The sequence below is a fragment of the Melanerpes formicivorus genome, unplaced genomic scaffold (assembly GCF_026170545.1).
Source record: "Melanerpes formicivorus ecotype bairdi unplaced genomic scaffold, bMelFor1.0.p_v2 SCAF_2, whole genome shotgun sequence".
Classification (NCBI taxonomy): Eukaryota; Metazoa; Chordata; class Aves; order Piciformes; family Picidae; genus Melanerpes; species Melanerpes formicivorus.
The window spans coordinates 1,453,579-1,471,643 of record NW_027142354.1 but is presented as its reverse complement, the minus strand read 5'-3'; the positions used below and the strand labels follow the sequence as shown (position 1 = coordinate 1,471,643).

At 48.4% G+C, this 18,065-nt stretch overlaps 1 protein-coding gene across 5 annotated transcripts in view; it reads left to right on the top strand.

The window, feature by feature from the left end:
- Positions 1 to 8,344, top strand: part of CEP162 (centrosomal protein 162) — a 74,429-nt gene extending 66,085 nt beyond the window's left edge. For all 5 annotated transcript variants that reach the window (XM_068148995.1, XM_068148987.1, XM_068148978.1 and 2 more), the window contains 2 exons: positions 2,180 to 2,314; positions 5,113 to 8,344. In XM_068148995.1, coding sequence (XP_068005096.1) covers positions 2,180 to 2,314; positions 5,113 to 5,331 — 354 coding nt within the window. In that variant the 3' untranslated portion in view covers positions 5,332 to 8,344. The remainder of the gene's footprint in view (positions 1 to 2,179; positions 2,315 to 5,112) is intronic.
- The last annotated feature ends 9,721 nt before the right edge of the window (positions 8,345 to 18,065 follow it).

Sequence of the window (18,065 nt, the reverse complement as noted above, 5' to 3'; positions counted from 1 at the left end):
CCAACCCACCTAAACAACTAACCCATGGCACCAAGCACCCCATCAAGTCTCCTCCTGAACACTTCCAATGATGGTGACTCCACCACCTTCTCTCTCTGTATAGAACTTCCTCCTAACCTCCAGCTTAATCTCCCCTGGTGCAGCCTGAGACTGTGTCCTCTTGTTCTGGTGCTGGCTGCCTGGGAGAAGAGACCAACCTCTGCCTGTCTACAGCCTCCCTTCAGGTAGTTGTAAAGAGTAATAAGGTCACCCCTCAGTCTCCTCTTCTCCAGGCTAAGCAACCCCAGCTCCCTCAGCCTCTCCTCATAGGGCTTGTGTTCCAAACCCCTCACCAACTTCGTTGCCCTTCTCTGGACTCGTTCCAGCAAGTCAACCTCCTTCCTAAACTGAGGGGCCCAGAACAGGACACAGGACTCGAGGTGTGGCCTAACCAGTGCAGTGTACAGGGGCAGAATGACCTCCCTGCTCCTGCTGGCCATATATCATAAAGTAATTCTTAGAAACAGTATCTTTAGTTGCTTCTACATCCTATACTCAGCACTGGTTAGGCCACCCCTTCGAGTCCTTACACTTACAATTACCCACTTACAATTCCACCTGTGTTGTGAAGTATTTGTAGAAAAGTGAGGGTGGTTTCAAGGGAGAGACAAAAGATCTCCTACTAAACAAGCTCTGTCTTTGCTGAATAAAGGGTGAGACTTTGAGTTCTTATTATGAATCCAGTGATAAGAGGTTTGCCTTTCCATACAAAGCTTGTTTCACTCCACTGATCTGTTGCCTATTGGGAAAACAGGGCAAGAGTACAATGAGAAGAATGTTACTAATTGGTGTCTTCTGCAAATGCTTTACAGATTTTGATTTATTGACAGGGGTGGGTAAGACAATGATCATCCCATTGACCCAGATGGCTGAGTTCGAGGTGCTGGCATGTAAGAAAATGCAATGGAGTGCCTTGGTTACAAAAATCACTGCAAGGCTATACAGAGGGAAATGTCAAAGCCTTGCTTTTGCCCTTCAACACAGAATCATGTTAGGGGTTGGAAGGGACCTCTAGAGATCAAGTCCAGCTCCCCTGCCAAAGCAGGATCATCTAGGGTAGTCCACACAGAAATGCATCCAGGCAAGTTTTGAAAGGGTCCAGAGAAGGAGACTCCACAACCTCTCTGGGCAGCCTGTTCCAGTGCTCTTTCATCCTCACTATGAAGAAGTTTCTCCTCATGTCGAGGTGAAACCTTCTATGTTGGAGTTTGCATCCATTGTTCCTTGGCAACAAAGTTGGTGAGGGGCTTGGAACACAAGCCCTATGAGGAGAGGCTGAGGGAGCTGGGATTGCTTAGCTTGGAGAAGAGGAGACTCAGGGGTGACCTTATTACTCTCTACAACTACCTGAAGGGAGGTTGTAGACAGACAGAGGTTGGTCTCTTCTCCCAGGCAGCCAGCACCAGAACAAGAGGACACAGTCTCAGGCTGTGCCAGGGGAGGTTCAGGCTGGAGGTCAGGAGGAAGTTTTACACGGAGAGAGTGACTGCCCATTGGAATGGACTGCCTGGGGAGGTGGTGGAGTCACCATCACTGGAGGTGTTCAGGAGGAGACTTGACAGGGTGCTTGGTGCCATGGTTTAGTTGGTTGGGTGGTGTTGGATGATAGGTTGGATACAATGATCTTGAAGGTCTCTTCCAACCTGGTCTGGTCTATTCTATTCTATTCTATTCCATTCCATTCCATTCCATTCCATTCCATTCCATTCCAGTGCACCACAAAAAAGAGATTGGCACTTGACACTGCCTTAGAAATGTGCTGGTACATTTTATAGTTGATGGTTGGCCACAGTGTGACAAAGGATTGTGTGAGAGAATCTAATCATAACACTCTCTATTCATTTTCAGCACATTTAGAAGTATCAAAATTGACTGTTGGAGAATCACTTGATAGCATCTTAGGAACAGGATTTGTTTTATCCAAAGGGACTACATTTTCATATCCTCAGACCACTTCATTCAAATGAAAGATCTAAGTCCCTGAGCCCCTGTTTAAGCTTCTGTATAATGGAGTTTTGTCTTTTATGCTTTCCTTTCTGCAGCTTTTGACTGGAATGATTAAACAAACACACTTTGAAAGGAACCTGTCTTCTACACTGCTTAACAGAATGATAACTTCATCACTTGTCTCAAACTGTAGGTGACAAAATTGTTGGAAGAACTGAGAGAAGCTAAGGAGAGCCAGAGTCCCGAAATGAAACACTTCTTGTGCCTGGAAAGGAAAATCAAGCATATAGAGGCCAGACATGCAGAAAGAGAGCAAGAAATTCAGAAGGTACTGAGAGTCTGTCTGTATTTACTGCTCAAGCAGCTGCGGTGTGATGCTCTTTGCACAGGCTCCTTTAGCTGACACTGCAGGGCTCAGGTACTCTTTGGCTTTGTCTTTGGTGCCTCATGGAAATGCAGTCCCAGGCAGCATGTCCACGCTGTGGTAATTACTTGTGCATGATGTATATGAGGTGTGTAACTTCCCCACAACCTGATCTGAGGAGGCCTTGCTTTTGCAGAGGGTTGAACCACAGGACCTCTGCAAGTCCCTTCTATCTTTTGGTTTTTCCCTGTTTCAGCTACACACTGAAAGCTAGCTACTGAAAAATGATCTGTGTGTAAGGCAGGTTGTTAAGCTGTGATAATATTCCTCAACTGAGCTGTGATTTTATTTCCTACTCCTAGACATCTCATTCAGAAAAGCTTCATTAAAAGCACAGAAACATCTCAGAGTCATTAATCATGGACTGCATTGGGTTGGAAGGGACCTTTCAAAGGTCATCTTGTCCCCCTGTAGTATGCAGGAACATAGTATCATAGTATCATTCAGGGTTGGAAGGGACCACAAGGATCATCTAGTTCCAACCCCCCTGCCATGGGCAAGGACACCCCACACTACATCAGCCTGGCCAGAGCCTTATCCAGCCTGGTCTTAAACACCTCCAGGGACAGGGCCTCAACCACCTCCCTGGACAACCCATTCCAGGGTTTCACCACTCTCATGGTGAAGAACCTCCTCCTCACATCTAGCCTGAATCTCCCCACCTCCAGCTTCATTCCATTCCCCCTAGTCCTATCACTACCTGAGATCCTGAGAAGTCCTTCCCCAGCTTTCCTGTAGGCCCCCTTCAGATACTGGAAGGCCACAATTAGGTCACCTTGGAGCCTTCTCTTCTGCAGACTGAACAGCCCCAACTCCTTCAGTCTGTCCTCCAACTAGATTGGGTTAAAGGTGTCCCTGCTTACTGCAGGGACATCTTCAGCAGTCTAGCACATACTGCTTTTAATACCAGAAACAAGGTGGGGGAAAAGCCTTTGTCATCCACAAGCTTAAAACTTGTGGATTTCGAAGTTTGGATCCATGTGATGCAGCTTCTTCTATCTCACATTTGTATCCCTTGAATGTGTACAAAATTTTGCACTGGTGGTGGTTTTTTATCATTCAAATTTCAGACTTTCTTATGTTATAAAGTAAGATTTCATCTTGTTTACTACCACAGCCTCTAGCCTGATTTTTCATCAGTTGAGGGAGCTTCTATCATCTGGAAGTGGTTTTCTAGTTCATATAGATGCTTTTTCTCAGTATTTTCATCACTTAAATGCATGCTGTCTTTCATTTAGTAGTTTAAAGTAGCTTTGACTGAAACATATGAGGTCAGAGAAGGGCAGTTGGACTGGAAGATCATCCAGCCCCCACTGTACCTCTTAGTTTATGGAGTTTGCTTTGCAGTTTCCAAACCAGATCTCAAGAAATAGACTGAGGTACACAACTGTTCAGGGAAGGTTTTATTCTCCATACATTTCTACATCAGGGACTGGATAAAATGTTTTACAGGATTAAGAACAAACCCTGCTGCCTCAGGTTTTATTATTTTTCTTCACATTCTGTTCTGCTGAATCACACAATGTTAGGGGTTGGGAGGGAACTGAAATGATCATTCAGTCCAATGCCCCTGCCGGAGCAGGATCACCAGGAGCAGATCACACAGGAATTCATCCAGGCAGGTTTTGAATAGCTCCAGAGAAGGAGACTCCACAACCCACCCTGGGCAGCCTGTTCCAGTGTTCTGTCACTATCAAAGTGAAAACATTTTTCCTCATGTTTCCATGGACCTTCCTATGCCTCAGCTTCCACCCCTTGCCCCTTGTCCTGTCATTGGGCATCACCCAGCAGAGCCTGGCTCCCTCTTGGCACTCACCCTTTACATATTTATAAACATGAATGAGGTCACTTCTCAGTCTCCTCTTCTCCAAGCTAGAGCCTCAGCTCCTTCAGTCTAATCTCATAAGGAAGATGTTCCAATCCCTTCATCATTTTCATGGCTCTGCACTGGGCCCTGTCAAGCAGTTCCCTGTCCTTCCTGCCATGGATTCACATCAAAATTAATTCAAACTTGTATCTGCAGCAGCTTCAGACCTTTGTGACTACAGGACATTCCCTGATGATTCATAGAACTTGTGGGTTTCAAGCCACCTGTCCTTCAGATTTGGGTTATTACTCTTGCAGACTGTTCTTTTAATTAACACATTTCAATAGCGATTAGCAACGTTGGGTTTGCTTATAGAGGGGTTTTTGTTACATGCTCTGACTCCTCTTAAATAGTCAGACTTCTAATTGCTGCTTTGGAGAGGGTCAGTTAAATTCTCCTGAGGCTGATTAGCCAATGCTGGATTCTGTCCTTCTGTCACTGATGCAGCTTTGCTAGCAGTGGGGGTTGTAACATGCAGCGTTGAGCCCCGGGCTTTGAGGCCAAGTATCAAACACAATGAAGTGGCACGTTTTGGCTGAGGAGCAGCCCTGGCTGACTGTTTGATTAAGGAGTCAACAATGCTGACTTGCTTGCCAGTTGTGCCAGGGGAGGTTTAGGCTGGATGCTAGGAAGAAATTCTTCCCAGAAAGAGTGATTGGCCATTGGAATGTGCTGCCCAGGGAGGTGGTGGAGTCACCATCACTGGGAGCGTTTAAAACCAGCCTGGATGAGGCACTTGGTGCCATGGTTTAGTTGATTAGATGGTGCTGGGTGATAGATTGGGCTTGATGATCTCAAAGCTCTTTTCCAACCTGGTTTATTCTGTCATTTGCAGGCAGCCCAACTCACACAACATCTTACTGAAGCAAGGCAGAGCCATGAGGTTGAGAGGTGGCGAAGGCTGGCACAGCAGAAGAACCGAGAGCTGGAGAAATTCCGCGTGGAGTTGGATTCCATACTGGATGTATTACATGAGCTGCAGAAACAGGGGGTTGTTATTCCTGCCACTAATTCCAGGGGATTCAGCTTGGCAGACAGCTGTTGGAAGACATAATTAGAGAGGAGTTGGCAGGGGGAGGCAGGGTTTTGATATTCCAAGTTATGTATAGAAAAGGTTATTATAAATCATTAATCTAACCATGAACTACCCCCTGATCTTCTCTGGAATCTTCCTTGCCCAAAGGCAGGGCTGCATTGAGCAGCACCCTAGACAGATTGTATGTCTTATGTGTTGTCAGTAATAAAGGTACAAGCAATTTTAAGGAGGAATAGTGAAGTTACTCCATAAATTCAGTTACCTTGGAAAAATTCCATTTGATACTTTCTCAGGGTCTGTAGAACCTGTTGGGTTGTTTGTAACTTTTGTTTATTACTTGGCTTGCAGTGATTCCTCTGTGAACACTGTCAGTGACCTGCTCTACAGCTTGTAGTTTTAGATTGCAGAGCTACTAATTTGAATTTAATAGGGCATAAAAATCTTTTTCCAACGTTTTGTCTCCCTCCCTGCAATTCATGAGGTGTTGCTTCCCTTTAAGACCTTTTTCAGCTTTGGATGATTGGAAGGTTGGAGCAGAGCAGCTCTGCTGATGTTCAAGCTCAGACTTGTTCTGTCTACTTTGCAAGTATTGCCAGCAGTGCTGGTTCTGATGATGACAGAAGGGTCCAGCTGAATTACAGCCTGTAAAATACAGTGTGAGAGTAATCCCTGCTGTCCCTTTTTAGAAGGGAAGGCTGTGTTGAGTAAGACTTACAATGGGCTGCTCTAGATCAGACACAGTATCACTGTGGATGATCTTGACAGAGGCAAATTTAAACTACTAGGCAAGTTGGAAAAGGCTGTATGAGAGAGAATTTAAATAACTCTAGTCTGAGGAGTGACAAAAGAGATTTGTATGGCAGTTCAGAAGCCATTGGTATAGCAGGTAACACGCTGAATGTCAGGAACCCTTGTCTTCTTCCCTCCCCTCACAGGCTCTGCTGGAGTTTGGCACTGAAGTGTAAAGCCTGCAAGACACTAGATAGCATTAACATCTAACTCAGTGTGCCAAGCTTTTGGTCCCTCCTTTCAAGAAAGAAGGGCCAACAGGAGGGAAAAGAACAAATGGTAAGTCTAGGAAGTATGGCCTCAGGAAGCACAGAACCCACAGGGGCTTCTTTGCTCCAGTGAGGAGATGGGGAGGGATGCCTATTACACTTCTCACAGATGAAAAGCCTGCTGCTAAAAAGGGTAGAAAAAGGAGCAGCAGTATGGCAAGGTACAGAAAGTTCAAGACAGCTACTTGGTGACTGCAGGGACAGCTTTGTCAAACAAATCAGTAAATCACTAGTTTTAACTCTCAGCACTGCAAGTCCTTGAGAATTCCACAGCATGTATAGTGAGGCTGGAGCTCAAGCAACTGTATTTCATAGTATCATAGTATCAGTCAGGGTTGGAAGGGACCACAAGGATCATCTAGTTCCAACCCCCCTGCCATGGGCAGGGACACCCCACACTACATCAGGCTGGCCAGAGCCTCATCCAGCCTGGGCTTAAACACCTCCAGGGATGGGGCCCCAACCACCTCCAGGGCTCCACCACTCTCATGGGAAAGAACTTCCTCCTCACATCCAGCCTGAATCTCCCCACCTCCAGCTTCATTCCATTCCCCCTAAGTCCTATCACTACCTGAGATCCTGAGAAGTCCTTCCCCAGCCTTCCTATAGGCCCCCTTCAGATACTGGAAGGCCATTTAGGCAGGGAAAAGAAGACAAAAGCTAGAATGTACTCTTCAGGTCCCTGTAGTATTGGCTGAAGGTAGCAGTTAAGTCAGATGTGAACTAGCTCAGTTCTGTGTCCATTTGTGGATCATGCTGCATTTTGTCTTCTACAAGCTGAGCACGTGCAAAGAACAGACCAGTGGAACTAATCAGATCAGATCAGCACAGACAGGAATTAAGGGCAAGGACTGGGGTTTCTTTTGAGTGTGGACATACACTTTGTGTGTATACATGTAGACCAGAACAAAAGATGGTCAGATGGCAATTAATTACTGTAGTAACCTTTGTTTCACATTCAGGTACCTTTGTCTGCCAATAAGGAATTATTAGTCTGTATTGATAAAATGTGTAAATACACTAATGCTCTGTCTATCCAACACCAGCTCTGTGTAAATATGCTCTGAATTCTTGATCTGGGACTGGTTTGTAAATGAAAAGGATAACATTTCATTGTTTTAATGTACCTTTTGAATTCTTCCCTGTACTATGTGCTGCATTATTTGGCTAGGTGACCTGAAGTGAGATTTTTTTGTTAAACTACACTGCACTGGTTAGGCCACACCTCGAGTCCTGTGTCCAGTTCTGGGCCCCTCAGTTTAGGAAGGAGGTTGACTTGCTGGAACGAGTCCAGAGAAGGGCAACAAAGTTGGTGAGGGGTTTGGAACACAAGCCCTATGAGGAGAGACTGAGGGAGCTGGGGTTGCTTAGCCTGGAGAAGAGGAGACTCAGGGGTGACCTTCTTGCTCTCTACAACTACCTGAAGGGAGGTTGTAGACAGGCAGAGGTTGGTCTCTTCTCCCAGGCACCCAGTACCAGAACAAGAGGACACATTCTCAGGCTGCGCCAGGGGAGGTTTAGGTTGGATGTTAGGAGGAAGTTCTACACAGAGAGAGTGATTGCCCATTGGAATGGGCTGCCTGGGGAGGTGGCGGAGTCACCATCACTGGAGGTGTTCAGGAGGAGACCCCTCACCAACTTCGCTGCAATCTCGCCCAGGACCAGGATAGTTCTGGTCTTGAATGGCTGTAGTAAGGGTAAGGCTGCTGTAAGGCTGCTCAAGTTCTGACTCTGTGTTTCTCCAGCAGACTCAGTGGTGCAGACAGGGGAAAATACCCTGAAATGGAACAAAAGCTGATGAAACAGGGCCTTGGCTTTAACTGTATTTCACTGAGGGTTTTAGTGGGAGCTTTCTGAGACTTAGCAGAATTATCCTCCCCCTGTATTGTTTTTTGTCTTCTTATGACACAGTGTTTCATCATGCATTTCCAGGAAGCAGTATAAAGGATGGATTAAAAGAACCTTAAACATCATTTTCCTTGAATCATTGCCTTATGTTTAGCTTGAATTCATTTTTTTACAGCAAATCTGTAAGAAAACTTGCACAATTATTCTATTTTCAAGCACTGTTAAATTCCAGGTACTACTTGTGAAGGATTTACCCTGGTCAAAACATTTCCTATTCCCTTCACATTGAACCAACTCAATGTAGAATAGAATAAACCAGGTTGGAAGAGACCTTCAAGATCATCTCGTCCAACCCATCAACCAATCCAACCCACCTAAACAACTAACCCATGGCACCAAGCACCCCATCAAGTCTCCTCCTGAACACCTCCAATGATGGTGACTCCACCACCTCCCCAGGCAGCCCATTCCAATGGGCAATCACTCTCTCTGTATGGAACTTCTTCCTAACCTCCAGCCTAAACCTCCCCTGGCGCAGCCTGAGACTGTGTCCTCTTGTTCTGGTGCTGGCTGCCTGGGAGAAGAGACCAACCTCTGCCTGTCTACAACCTCCCTTCAGGTAGTTGTAGAGAGCAATAAGGTCACCCCTGAGTCTCCTCCTCTGCAGGTTAAGCAACCCCAGCTCCCTCAGCCTCTCCTCATAGGGTTTGTGTTCCAAACCCCTCACCAACTTCCTTGCCCTTCTCTGGACTCGTTCCAGCAAGTCAACCTAGTTCCTAAACTGAGGGGCCCAGAACTGGACACAGGACTCCAGGTGTGGCCTAACCAGTGCAGTGTACAGGGGCACAATGACCTCCCTGCTCCTGCTGGCCACACTGTTCTTGATGCAGGCCAGGATGCCCTTGGCCTTCTTGGCTGCCTGGGCACACTGCAGGCTCATGTTCAGCCTACCATCTACCAGCACCCCCAGGTCCCTCTCTGCCTGGCTGCTCTCCAGCCACTCTGACCCCAGCCTGTAGCACTGCATGGGGTTGTTGTGGCCAATGTGCAGAACCTGGCACTTGGATGTGTTCAATCTCCTGCCCTTGGACTCTGCCCATCTGTCCAGCCTGTCGAGGTCTCTCTGCAGAGCCTCTCTACCCTCCAGCAGATCAACTCCTGCCCCCAGCTTGGTGTCGTCTGCAAATTTACTGATGATGGACTCAATGCCCTCATCCAGATCATCAATAAAGATGTTAAAGAGGATGGGGCCCAGCACTGATCCCTGGGGCACACCACTAGTGACTGGCCACCAGCTGGATGTGGCACCATTCACCACCACTCTCTGGGCTCGGCCATCCAGCCAGTTCCTAACCCAGCTCAGAGTGCTGCTGTCCAAGCCATGGGCTGACAGCTTGGCCAGGAGTTTGCTATGGGGGACGGTGTCAAAGGCCTTGCTGAGGTCCAGGTAGACCACATCCACAGGTGAGTCTCCTGATCATAGAAGGAGATCAGGTTGGTCAGGCAGGACCTGCCCTTCCTAAATCCATGCTGACTGGGCCTGATCCCTTTTGAAGTTTTTAAGTAACAGCTCTTGAAGACTGCAGAAAGTTTCTGTTTGCCTTTGATTGTGTTAATGCAAAGCCAGAGCAGAAATCTCAATCAGGCTGACTCGCTGCCACAGTGCTTCTGAAGCCACACAGGAGCCATGCCGTGAGGACTGCCTGGGTGTTCTGTAAAAAGCAGCCTGAAGGACTTTACAGATAGAAGGGAGATAAGAGAAAAAGTTGGAGGACCATCAGGGAAGAACAGAAGCAGGAACCAAACACTTCAATATCTTTACAGAATCAATACATGCTTCAGAAGGACATCAAGAGTACAATTCAAGTGCAGTGTAGGTTAAGTTGGTATTACCTCTTGTTCATTTTATTAAATACCTTTCATCCAGGCATTGTCAGCAGCAGTCCCAGACACGAATCCTGATCCTTACTCCCCAAAGCAGCAGTTATGCACCCAAAAAGTCACAATGATTTAAGGCAGTGGAAGAAAAGCTTAGGTCAGCCCACTGAGAACAGAAAGCTTTCCTAAAACTAGACCTGCATTACTTTGAAATCATTTGAAATGCTTTAAGTTTCATTTCTCAGGTGCAGAGGAGATGAATTCCATCTCATTTAAATGGCATTTCTGTTTTCAAGCATGGCAAAGGGCAGTGAAAAAAGAACAACAACAAAATAAGATCAAGCCTGACTGAAGGCAGCTCACTCATCCAGAAACTGGCTGTAAAAGCCACATTTAACAGAAATCCCTGAGCTTGTTAGCAAGGACAATACTGAGTTTCAGTTCAGACAAAGCTTGACCAGCAGATGGTAATCAGTTGTTTGAGGTGCCTCAGGAGGAAGCAGTTGTCACATTCAGAAGGCAGGTTTCCCAAATTTCTTAATTTGAGAATAGAATAGAATAGAATAGAATAGAATAGAATAGAATAGAATAGACCAGACCAGACCAGACCAGACCAGACCAGACCAGGTTGGAAGAGACCTTCAAGATCATCGTGTCCAACCTATCATCCAACACCACCCAACCAACTAAACCATGCAACCAAGCACCCTATCAAGTCTCCTCCTGAACACTTCCAATGATGGTGACTCCACCACCTTTATTTAGAGTAAACCTTTATTTAGAATAAAATAGACCAGGTTGGAAGAGACCTTCAAGATCATTGTGTCCAATCCATCAACCAATCCAACCCACCTAAACAACTAACCCATGGCACCAAGCACCCCATCAAGTCTCCTCCTGAACACCTCCAATGACAGCAACTCCACCACCTCCCCAGGCAGCCCATTCCAATGGGCAATCACTCTCTCTGTGTAAAACTTCCTCCTGACCTCCAGCCTAAACCTTCCTTGGAGCAGCCTGAGACTGTGTCCTCTTGTTCTGGTACTGGTTGCCTGGGAGAAGAGACCAACCTCCACCTGGCTACAACCTCCCTTCAGGTAGTTGTAGACAGCAATAAGGTCTCCCCTGAGCCTCCTCTTCTCCAGGCTAAGCAACCCCAGCTCCCTCAGCCTCTCCTCATAGGGCTGTGCTCCAAGCCCCTCACCAACTTTGTTGCCCTTCTCTGGACTCGTTCCAGCAAGTCAACATCCTTCCTAAACTGAGGGGCCCAGAACTGGACACAGGACTCGAGGTGTGGCCTAACCAGTGCAGTGTACAGGGGCAGAATGACCTCCCTGCTCCTGCTGGCCACACTGTTCCTGATGCAGGCCAGGATGCCATTGGCCCTCCTGGCCACCTGGGCACACTGCAGGCTCGTGTTCAGCCTACCATAAAAAGTCCCCAGCGACTGCATCCTTACTTGTGGTTAATGCCTTGCTGTAAAGCCAGGCCTTCTCTGCCCCTGAAGCAGAAGGCTGGAGCCCTCAGTGCAGCCCCATGCAGCTGTGCTCCACTAGTTTTAAACAGCCTCTCCTCTAAGCATAATCCCATTACTTTAAAACACTACAAAGCAGTGCAAGAATCACATTTGAGAACAGGAAATTTAGGTACAATTCCTTTATCAAAAGAGCACAGGAGATTAAAACCAACAGAGGTTTCCCTTACTCTTTGTATTCTTTAAATCTACAGCCCATTCACTGTTTTTCTAACTGTGAGGTGAAGGAAGGATGAATTAAGCAGCATTCAAGTGGATGGAGAATGCAGCAGCAGGCCACTGACATATTTCCATTCTGACACAGCTGTGCTGTATACACATCAGGTTAGTGTCAAGGAAACCCAGTCAGGCCAGCACCTTGAATCCACTACTTTAATTTCAGCTAGAGACCTTCTGCAGAGCACTCTTCATAGTATCATAGTATCAGTCAGGGTTGGAAGGGACCACAAGGATCATCTAGTTCCAAGCCCCCTGCCATAGGCAGGGACACCCCACACTAGATCAGGCTGGCCAGAGCCTCATCCAGCCTGGGCTTAAACACCTCCAGGGACAGGGCCTCAACCACCTCCCTGGACAACCCATTCCAGGGCTTCACCACTCTCATGGGGAAGAACTTCCTCCTCACCTCCAGCCTGAATCTCCCCACCTCCAGCTTCATTCCATTCCCCCTAGTCCTATCACTACCTGAGATCCTGACAAGTCCCTCCCCAGCCTTCCTGTAGGCCCCCTTCAGATACTGGAAGGCCACAATTAGGTCACCTGGGAGCCTTCTCTTCTCCAGACTGAACAGCCCCAACTCCTTCACTCTGTCCTCATAGGAGAGGTGCTCCAGCCCTCTCATCATCCTTGTGGCCCTTCTCTGGACACCTTCCAGCACCTCCACATCCCTCTTGTAATAGGGGCTCCAGAACTGGAGGCAGTACTCCAGGTGGGGTCTCACCAGGGCTGAGCAGAGGGGGAGGATCACCTCCCTCGACCTGCTGGCCACACTTCTCCTGATGCAGCCCAGGATCTGATTGGCTTTGCGGGCTGCAAGTGCACACTGAGAGCTCCTGCTGAGCTTCTCGTCCACCAGCACCCCCAAGTCTCTCTCCTCAGGGCTGCTTTCCAGCCAGTCCCTGCCCAGCCTGGATTTGTGCCTGGGATTGCCTCGACCCAGATGCAGGACCCTGCACTTGCTCTTACTGAACTTCATGAGGTTGGCTTGTGCCCACCTCTCCAGCCTGTCCAGGTCTCTCTGGATGGCCTCCCTTCCCTCCAGCCTGTCTGCTGCACCACACAGCTTGGTGAACTCTTACTCAAATCCAGCAGAGGATTTGAACCTAGTTCCTCTCATCCTCTGTCCTTGCTCTAAACCCATATGGCCATTTGTTACCCTCTTCTGAAGAAAGCTGAACTGCAATTTAGGAACTGGCTAAGGCTCAGAACCTTATTAACTCTCCAGAAAATGAAGGCTGGTATTAGATACACTCAATTCCTTAACAAACCTCTCCCTGGGAAAACAGCTGTGATTGCAACACAATCCCAACTGAATACAAAAGGCAGATGGAGCCAGTGCAGCTTAGTTATGCTTTTGGAGCTGGTCCTCCCAACAGCTGCAAAGCCTGCTAGCCCTTCACTGGCCTACCAGTCAAGAGAGGGCCATGTATGGAGCTAAAAAGGAGAAGCTGCAGCCTACAAGCGTAACACCAGCCTAACATACCACCACCATTTGCAGGTAGTTAACTACAGAATAGTTTAGCTGATTTCCTGTGATTCAGCTACTGAAGCCTGCACTTAACCCAACTGAAAGTTTGCAGCAACAATAAAAATAAGTAAAAAGATAAAATGACTGCCTGTGTGCAGAACTCACTGGGCAGCTGCCAGGATGTCCCTCTGAAGTGCTGCAATTACAGGCACCAATTTGCTTTTCACAGAATCACAAAATGTTCAAGGCTTGGCAGGGAGCTCAAAAGCTCATCCAGTCCAACCCCCCTGCCAGAGCAGGAGCACCCAGAGCAGATCACTCAGGGATGCATCCAGGCAGGTTTTGAGTATCTCCAGAGAGGGAGACTCCACACACACACACACCCCCAGGCAGCCTGTTCCAGTGCTCTGTCAACCTCACAGGGAAAACATTTTTCCCCCTGTTTCCATGGAACTTCCTAAGCCTCAGCTTCCACCCATTGCCCCTTGTGCTGTCACTGGGCATCACCCAGCAGAGCCTGGCTCCAGCCTCTTGGCACTCACCCTGCACATCTTTATAAACATGAATGAGGTCATCCCTCAGTCTCCTCCAAGCTAAAGAGCCCCAGCTCCCTCAGGCTCTCCTCGTAAGGAAGATGTTCCACTCCATTTTTGTGGCTCTGTGCAGGATTCTCTTAAGCAGTTCCCTGAGGTCCTTGAACTGAGGGGCCCAGAACTGGACACAATACTCTGCCCAGGGCAGAGTAGATTGGAAGGAGAACTTCTCTCAGCCTACTAACCACAGCCCTTCTAATGCAACCCAGAAAGGCACTGGCCTTGGCCACAAGAGCAAATTGCTGTCTCATGGTCAACCTTCAATCCACTAGGACCCCCAGGTCCCCTTCACTGCTCTCCAGCAGATCAATCACCAACCTGTACTGACACCAGGAGTTGTTCTTTCCCAGGTATAGAATTTAAATAGAATAGAGTTACCAAAGATGATGAAGAGTGGTCTGGCAATGACCTCCACCAGCTCCCTCAGCACCCACAAATGCCTCCCACCAGGACCCATGGATTTATGGATGTCCAGATGACTTAACTCTTCCCCAACCCAGTCCTCCTCAAGCAAAGAAAACTCCTTTGTCATATCTTCCTTTGGCATCTCAGGGGGCTGGGGCTCCTGTGGACAGCCTCCAGCAGTGTAGGTGGAGACAAGTGAGGCATTCAGTAACTCTGCCTTCTCTGTGTCCTCTGTCACCAAGGCACCCACCTCACTCAGCACTGGGCCTACATTGCCTCTAGTGTTAATTTTTCCTGCAGTGCATTTGAAGAAGCCCTTTCTGTTGTCCTTCAGCTCCCTTGCAAGGTTGAATTACAAGGAGGCCTTCCTCAATTTCCAACCCTTTAGGATGCTCTCATCTTGAGCTTGGAAGAGGAGGTCCTTGAATATTAACCAACTATCCAATGGGCCCCTTTGCTTTCTAGTACCTTGTCTCATGAGATTTCCCCTAGCAATTGCTTGAAAAGGCCAAAATTGGCCCTGCTGAGTCCAAGGTTGTGATCCTGCTTGGTATTCTGTTCTACCACACAAGATCCTGAACTCCATCATCTCATGACTGTTACAGCCAAGGCTGCCCCCAACCTTCACTGCTTCAGCCAGATCCTCCTTGCTGGTGAGTATCAGGTCCAGCAGCACTCCTCTCCTACTTGGCTCATCTCCCAGGCAGCCAATACCAGAACAAGAGGACACTGTCTCAGGCTGCACCAGGGGAGGTTTAGGCTGGAGGTTAGGAAGAAGTTCTATACAGAGAGAGTGATTGCCCATTGGAATGGGCTGCCTGGGGAGGTGGTGGAGTCACCATCATTGGAGGTGTTCAGGAGGAGACTTGCTGGGGTGCTTGCTGCCATGGGTTAGTTGTTTAGGTGGGTTGGATTGGTTGATGGGTTGGACGCAATGATCTTGAAGGTCTCTTCCAACCTGGTCTAGTCTAGTCTAGTCTATTCATCCATGATTTGCATCAAGAAGTTACCATCAGTGCACTGGAGGAACCTCCTGGACTGTGGCTGCCTGGCTGAGGAGGTCCTCCAGCAAGTATCTGGGTAGTTAAAATCCCCCATGAGAACCAGGGCCTGTGATTGCAAGACTGCTGTTAGCTGCCCATAGAAGTCCTCATTAGCTTCTTCATCCTGATCAGGTGGTCTGTAATAAACACTCAGAACAGTATCAGTCATGCTTCTTGCCCCTTAATTCACACCCACAAACTCTCAACTCACCCTTTATTCACCCCCAGCCTGAACTCAGTACATAAATAGAATTAACCAGGTTGGAAGAGACCTTCAAGATCATCAAGTCCAACCTATCATCCAGCACCATCTAATCAACTAAACCATGGCACCAAGTGCCTCATCCAGTCTCTTCCTAAACACCTCCAGTGATGGTGACTCCACCACCTCCCCAGGCAGCACATTCCAATGGCCAATCTCTCTTTCTATGAAGAACTTCTTCCTAACATCCAGCCTAACCCTCCCCTGGTGCAGCCTGAGACTGTGTCCTCTTGTTCTGCTGCTGGCTGCCTGAGAGAAGAGACCAACCCCCACCTGGCTACAACCTCCTTTCAGGTAGTTGTAGACAGCAATAAGGTCTCCTCTGAGCCTCCTCTTCTCCAGGCTAAGCAACCCCAGCTCCCTCAGCCTCTCCTCACAGGGCTGTGCTCCAAACCCCTCCCCAGCTTTGTTGCCCTTCTCTGGACACACTCCAGCAACTCAACATCTTTCCTAAACTGAGGGGCCCAGAACTGGACACAGGACTCGAGGTGTGGCCTAACCAGTGCAGTGTACAGGGGCAGAATGACCTCCCTGCTCCTGCTGGCCACACTCTTCCTGATGCAGGCCAGGATGCCACTGGCCCTCTTGGCCACCTGGGCACACTGCAGGCTCATGTTCAGCCTTCCATCAACCAGCACCCCCAGGTCCCTCTCTGCCTGGCTGCTCTCCAGCCACTCTGACCCCAGCCTGTAGCACTGCATGGGGTTGCTGTGGCCAATGTGTAGAGAGCAATTCCACCTTACTTTGCTGACCTGTTTCCTAGAAAGGACATGACCACATTCCACTCATGTAAGCTGTCCCACCTTGTCTGTGGTTGCCACCAGATCATAACCCCTCAACCACAGATGGATCTCTAACTCCTCCTGTTCAATACCTGTGCTGTATGCATTGGTGTGCAGGCACTTCAGGGAGTGAGCTGAGCAGGCTGATTCTACCCTAGGGGGTGGGAGGCTTTCTGGTCTTCATTAATACTGGAACACTGCCCCACTGGTGCAAGCCCAGCACAACCACCACATCCCCCTTCAACTCCAGTGTAAAGCTGCATGAATGAGCACTGCTAGTTCTTGCCCTAGAATGCTTTCCCCAGTGGAGATCAGCTTTTCCCATGCACAACCGTTGGTCCTGGTGTCCTATAAACCCAGCCAGTGTCCAAGAATCCAAAGCCCTGCCTGAGGCACCAGTCTTGGAACCAGGTACTTACAGACTGGATTCTTCTACTCCCTTCCATATCATGGACAGGTACTAGAAGTAGAGAAGAGAAAATCACTTGTGCTCCAGATGCTTTCACCAACCAGCCCAAGGCCTTGAAGTCTCTCTTCATTGCCCTCAGACTATAGGATGCAGCTTCCTCCCCACCTGTCTGGATAACAGTCTGGTGACCATGCCATGCTGGGGAGTTCCTCAGTGATATTCCCAGGAAACTGCAGAATTCCCTATGATGAGGCTCAACCCTGCACACTGGGCCCTCTGCTCCTGCCAGGAGCAAGTCTCCAACAACCAGAACTCTTCTTCCTTGTAGAAGAGGTTCCCCTGCCATGGCCATGCACCCACCACCACTCACCTGCTTCATTTAAGCTTCTGTCTTCCACCTGATAGGAGTAGGACAGAGGCCTCTCGATCCTGGCTCTCAACTTCCAGTGCTCTGTATCCATTGTGTAACTGGGAAGGTGAGGGAGGCTGGGAAGAGGTTCACCTGCCTCCCCATGCAGGGACCTGTATCCATTCCTCCCCTTTTCTTAGACCACTTCCTTCTACCTGGTGACATGAGAGGAGAGGATTCTCTGCTTCTCAAAGAGCCTCCACTTGCTGCCCTTGCATGGTCTGATTCCACCAATCTATTTCATTCTGGCATTCTTCTCAACCTTCCCACCCCTTCCTTCAGCTCCACCACCTGGCTCAGTAATCCCTTGATCTGTTCACAAGGCAGAAAGGCAGTGTCACTGCTGCTCATCAGAACAAGCACCAGGGGAAGGCACTTCCTGCAGCCAGACATCTCAACTGCTGCAGTTTTGCACAGGAGCTCAGTTTGAGTTGGGAGAATAGAATAGAATAGAATAGAATAGAATAGAATAGAATAGAATAGAATATAAATAGGGATAGGATAGGATAGGATAGGATAGGATAGGATAGGATAGGATAGGATAGGATAGGATAGGATAGGATAGGATAGGATAGGATAGGATAGGATAGGATAGGATAGGACCAGACCAGTTTGGGAGAGACCTGGCTTTTGGCCGTGTTGTAACCATGTTGGGTCCTCTTCTGGGAGTTCATTCATCAGGTTTCACTGGTTCCAGGCAACCTGAAAGCTGCAGGCAGCTGCAGCACCACCTGGGCACACACAAGCTCTGTTTGCTCACCCTGTGCTAGTCACTGCCTTCCCTGAGGCTTCTCATAGCCTGAAGGCCTGGATGGTGTTGGTTCTGCCCACAAGCTGGCAGGCC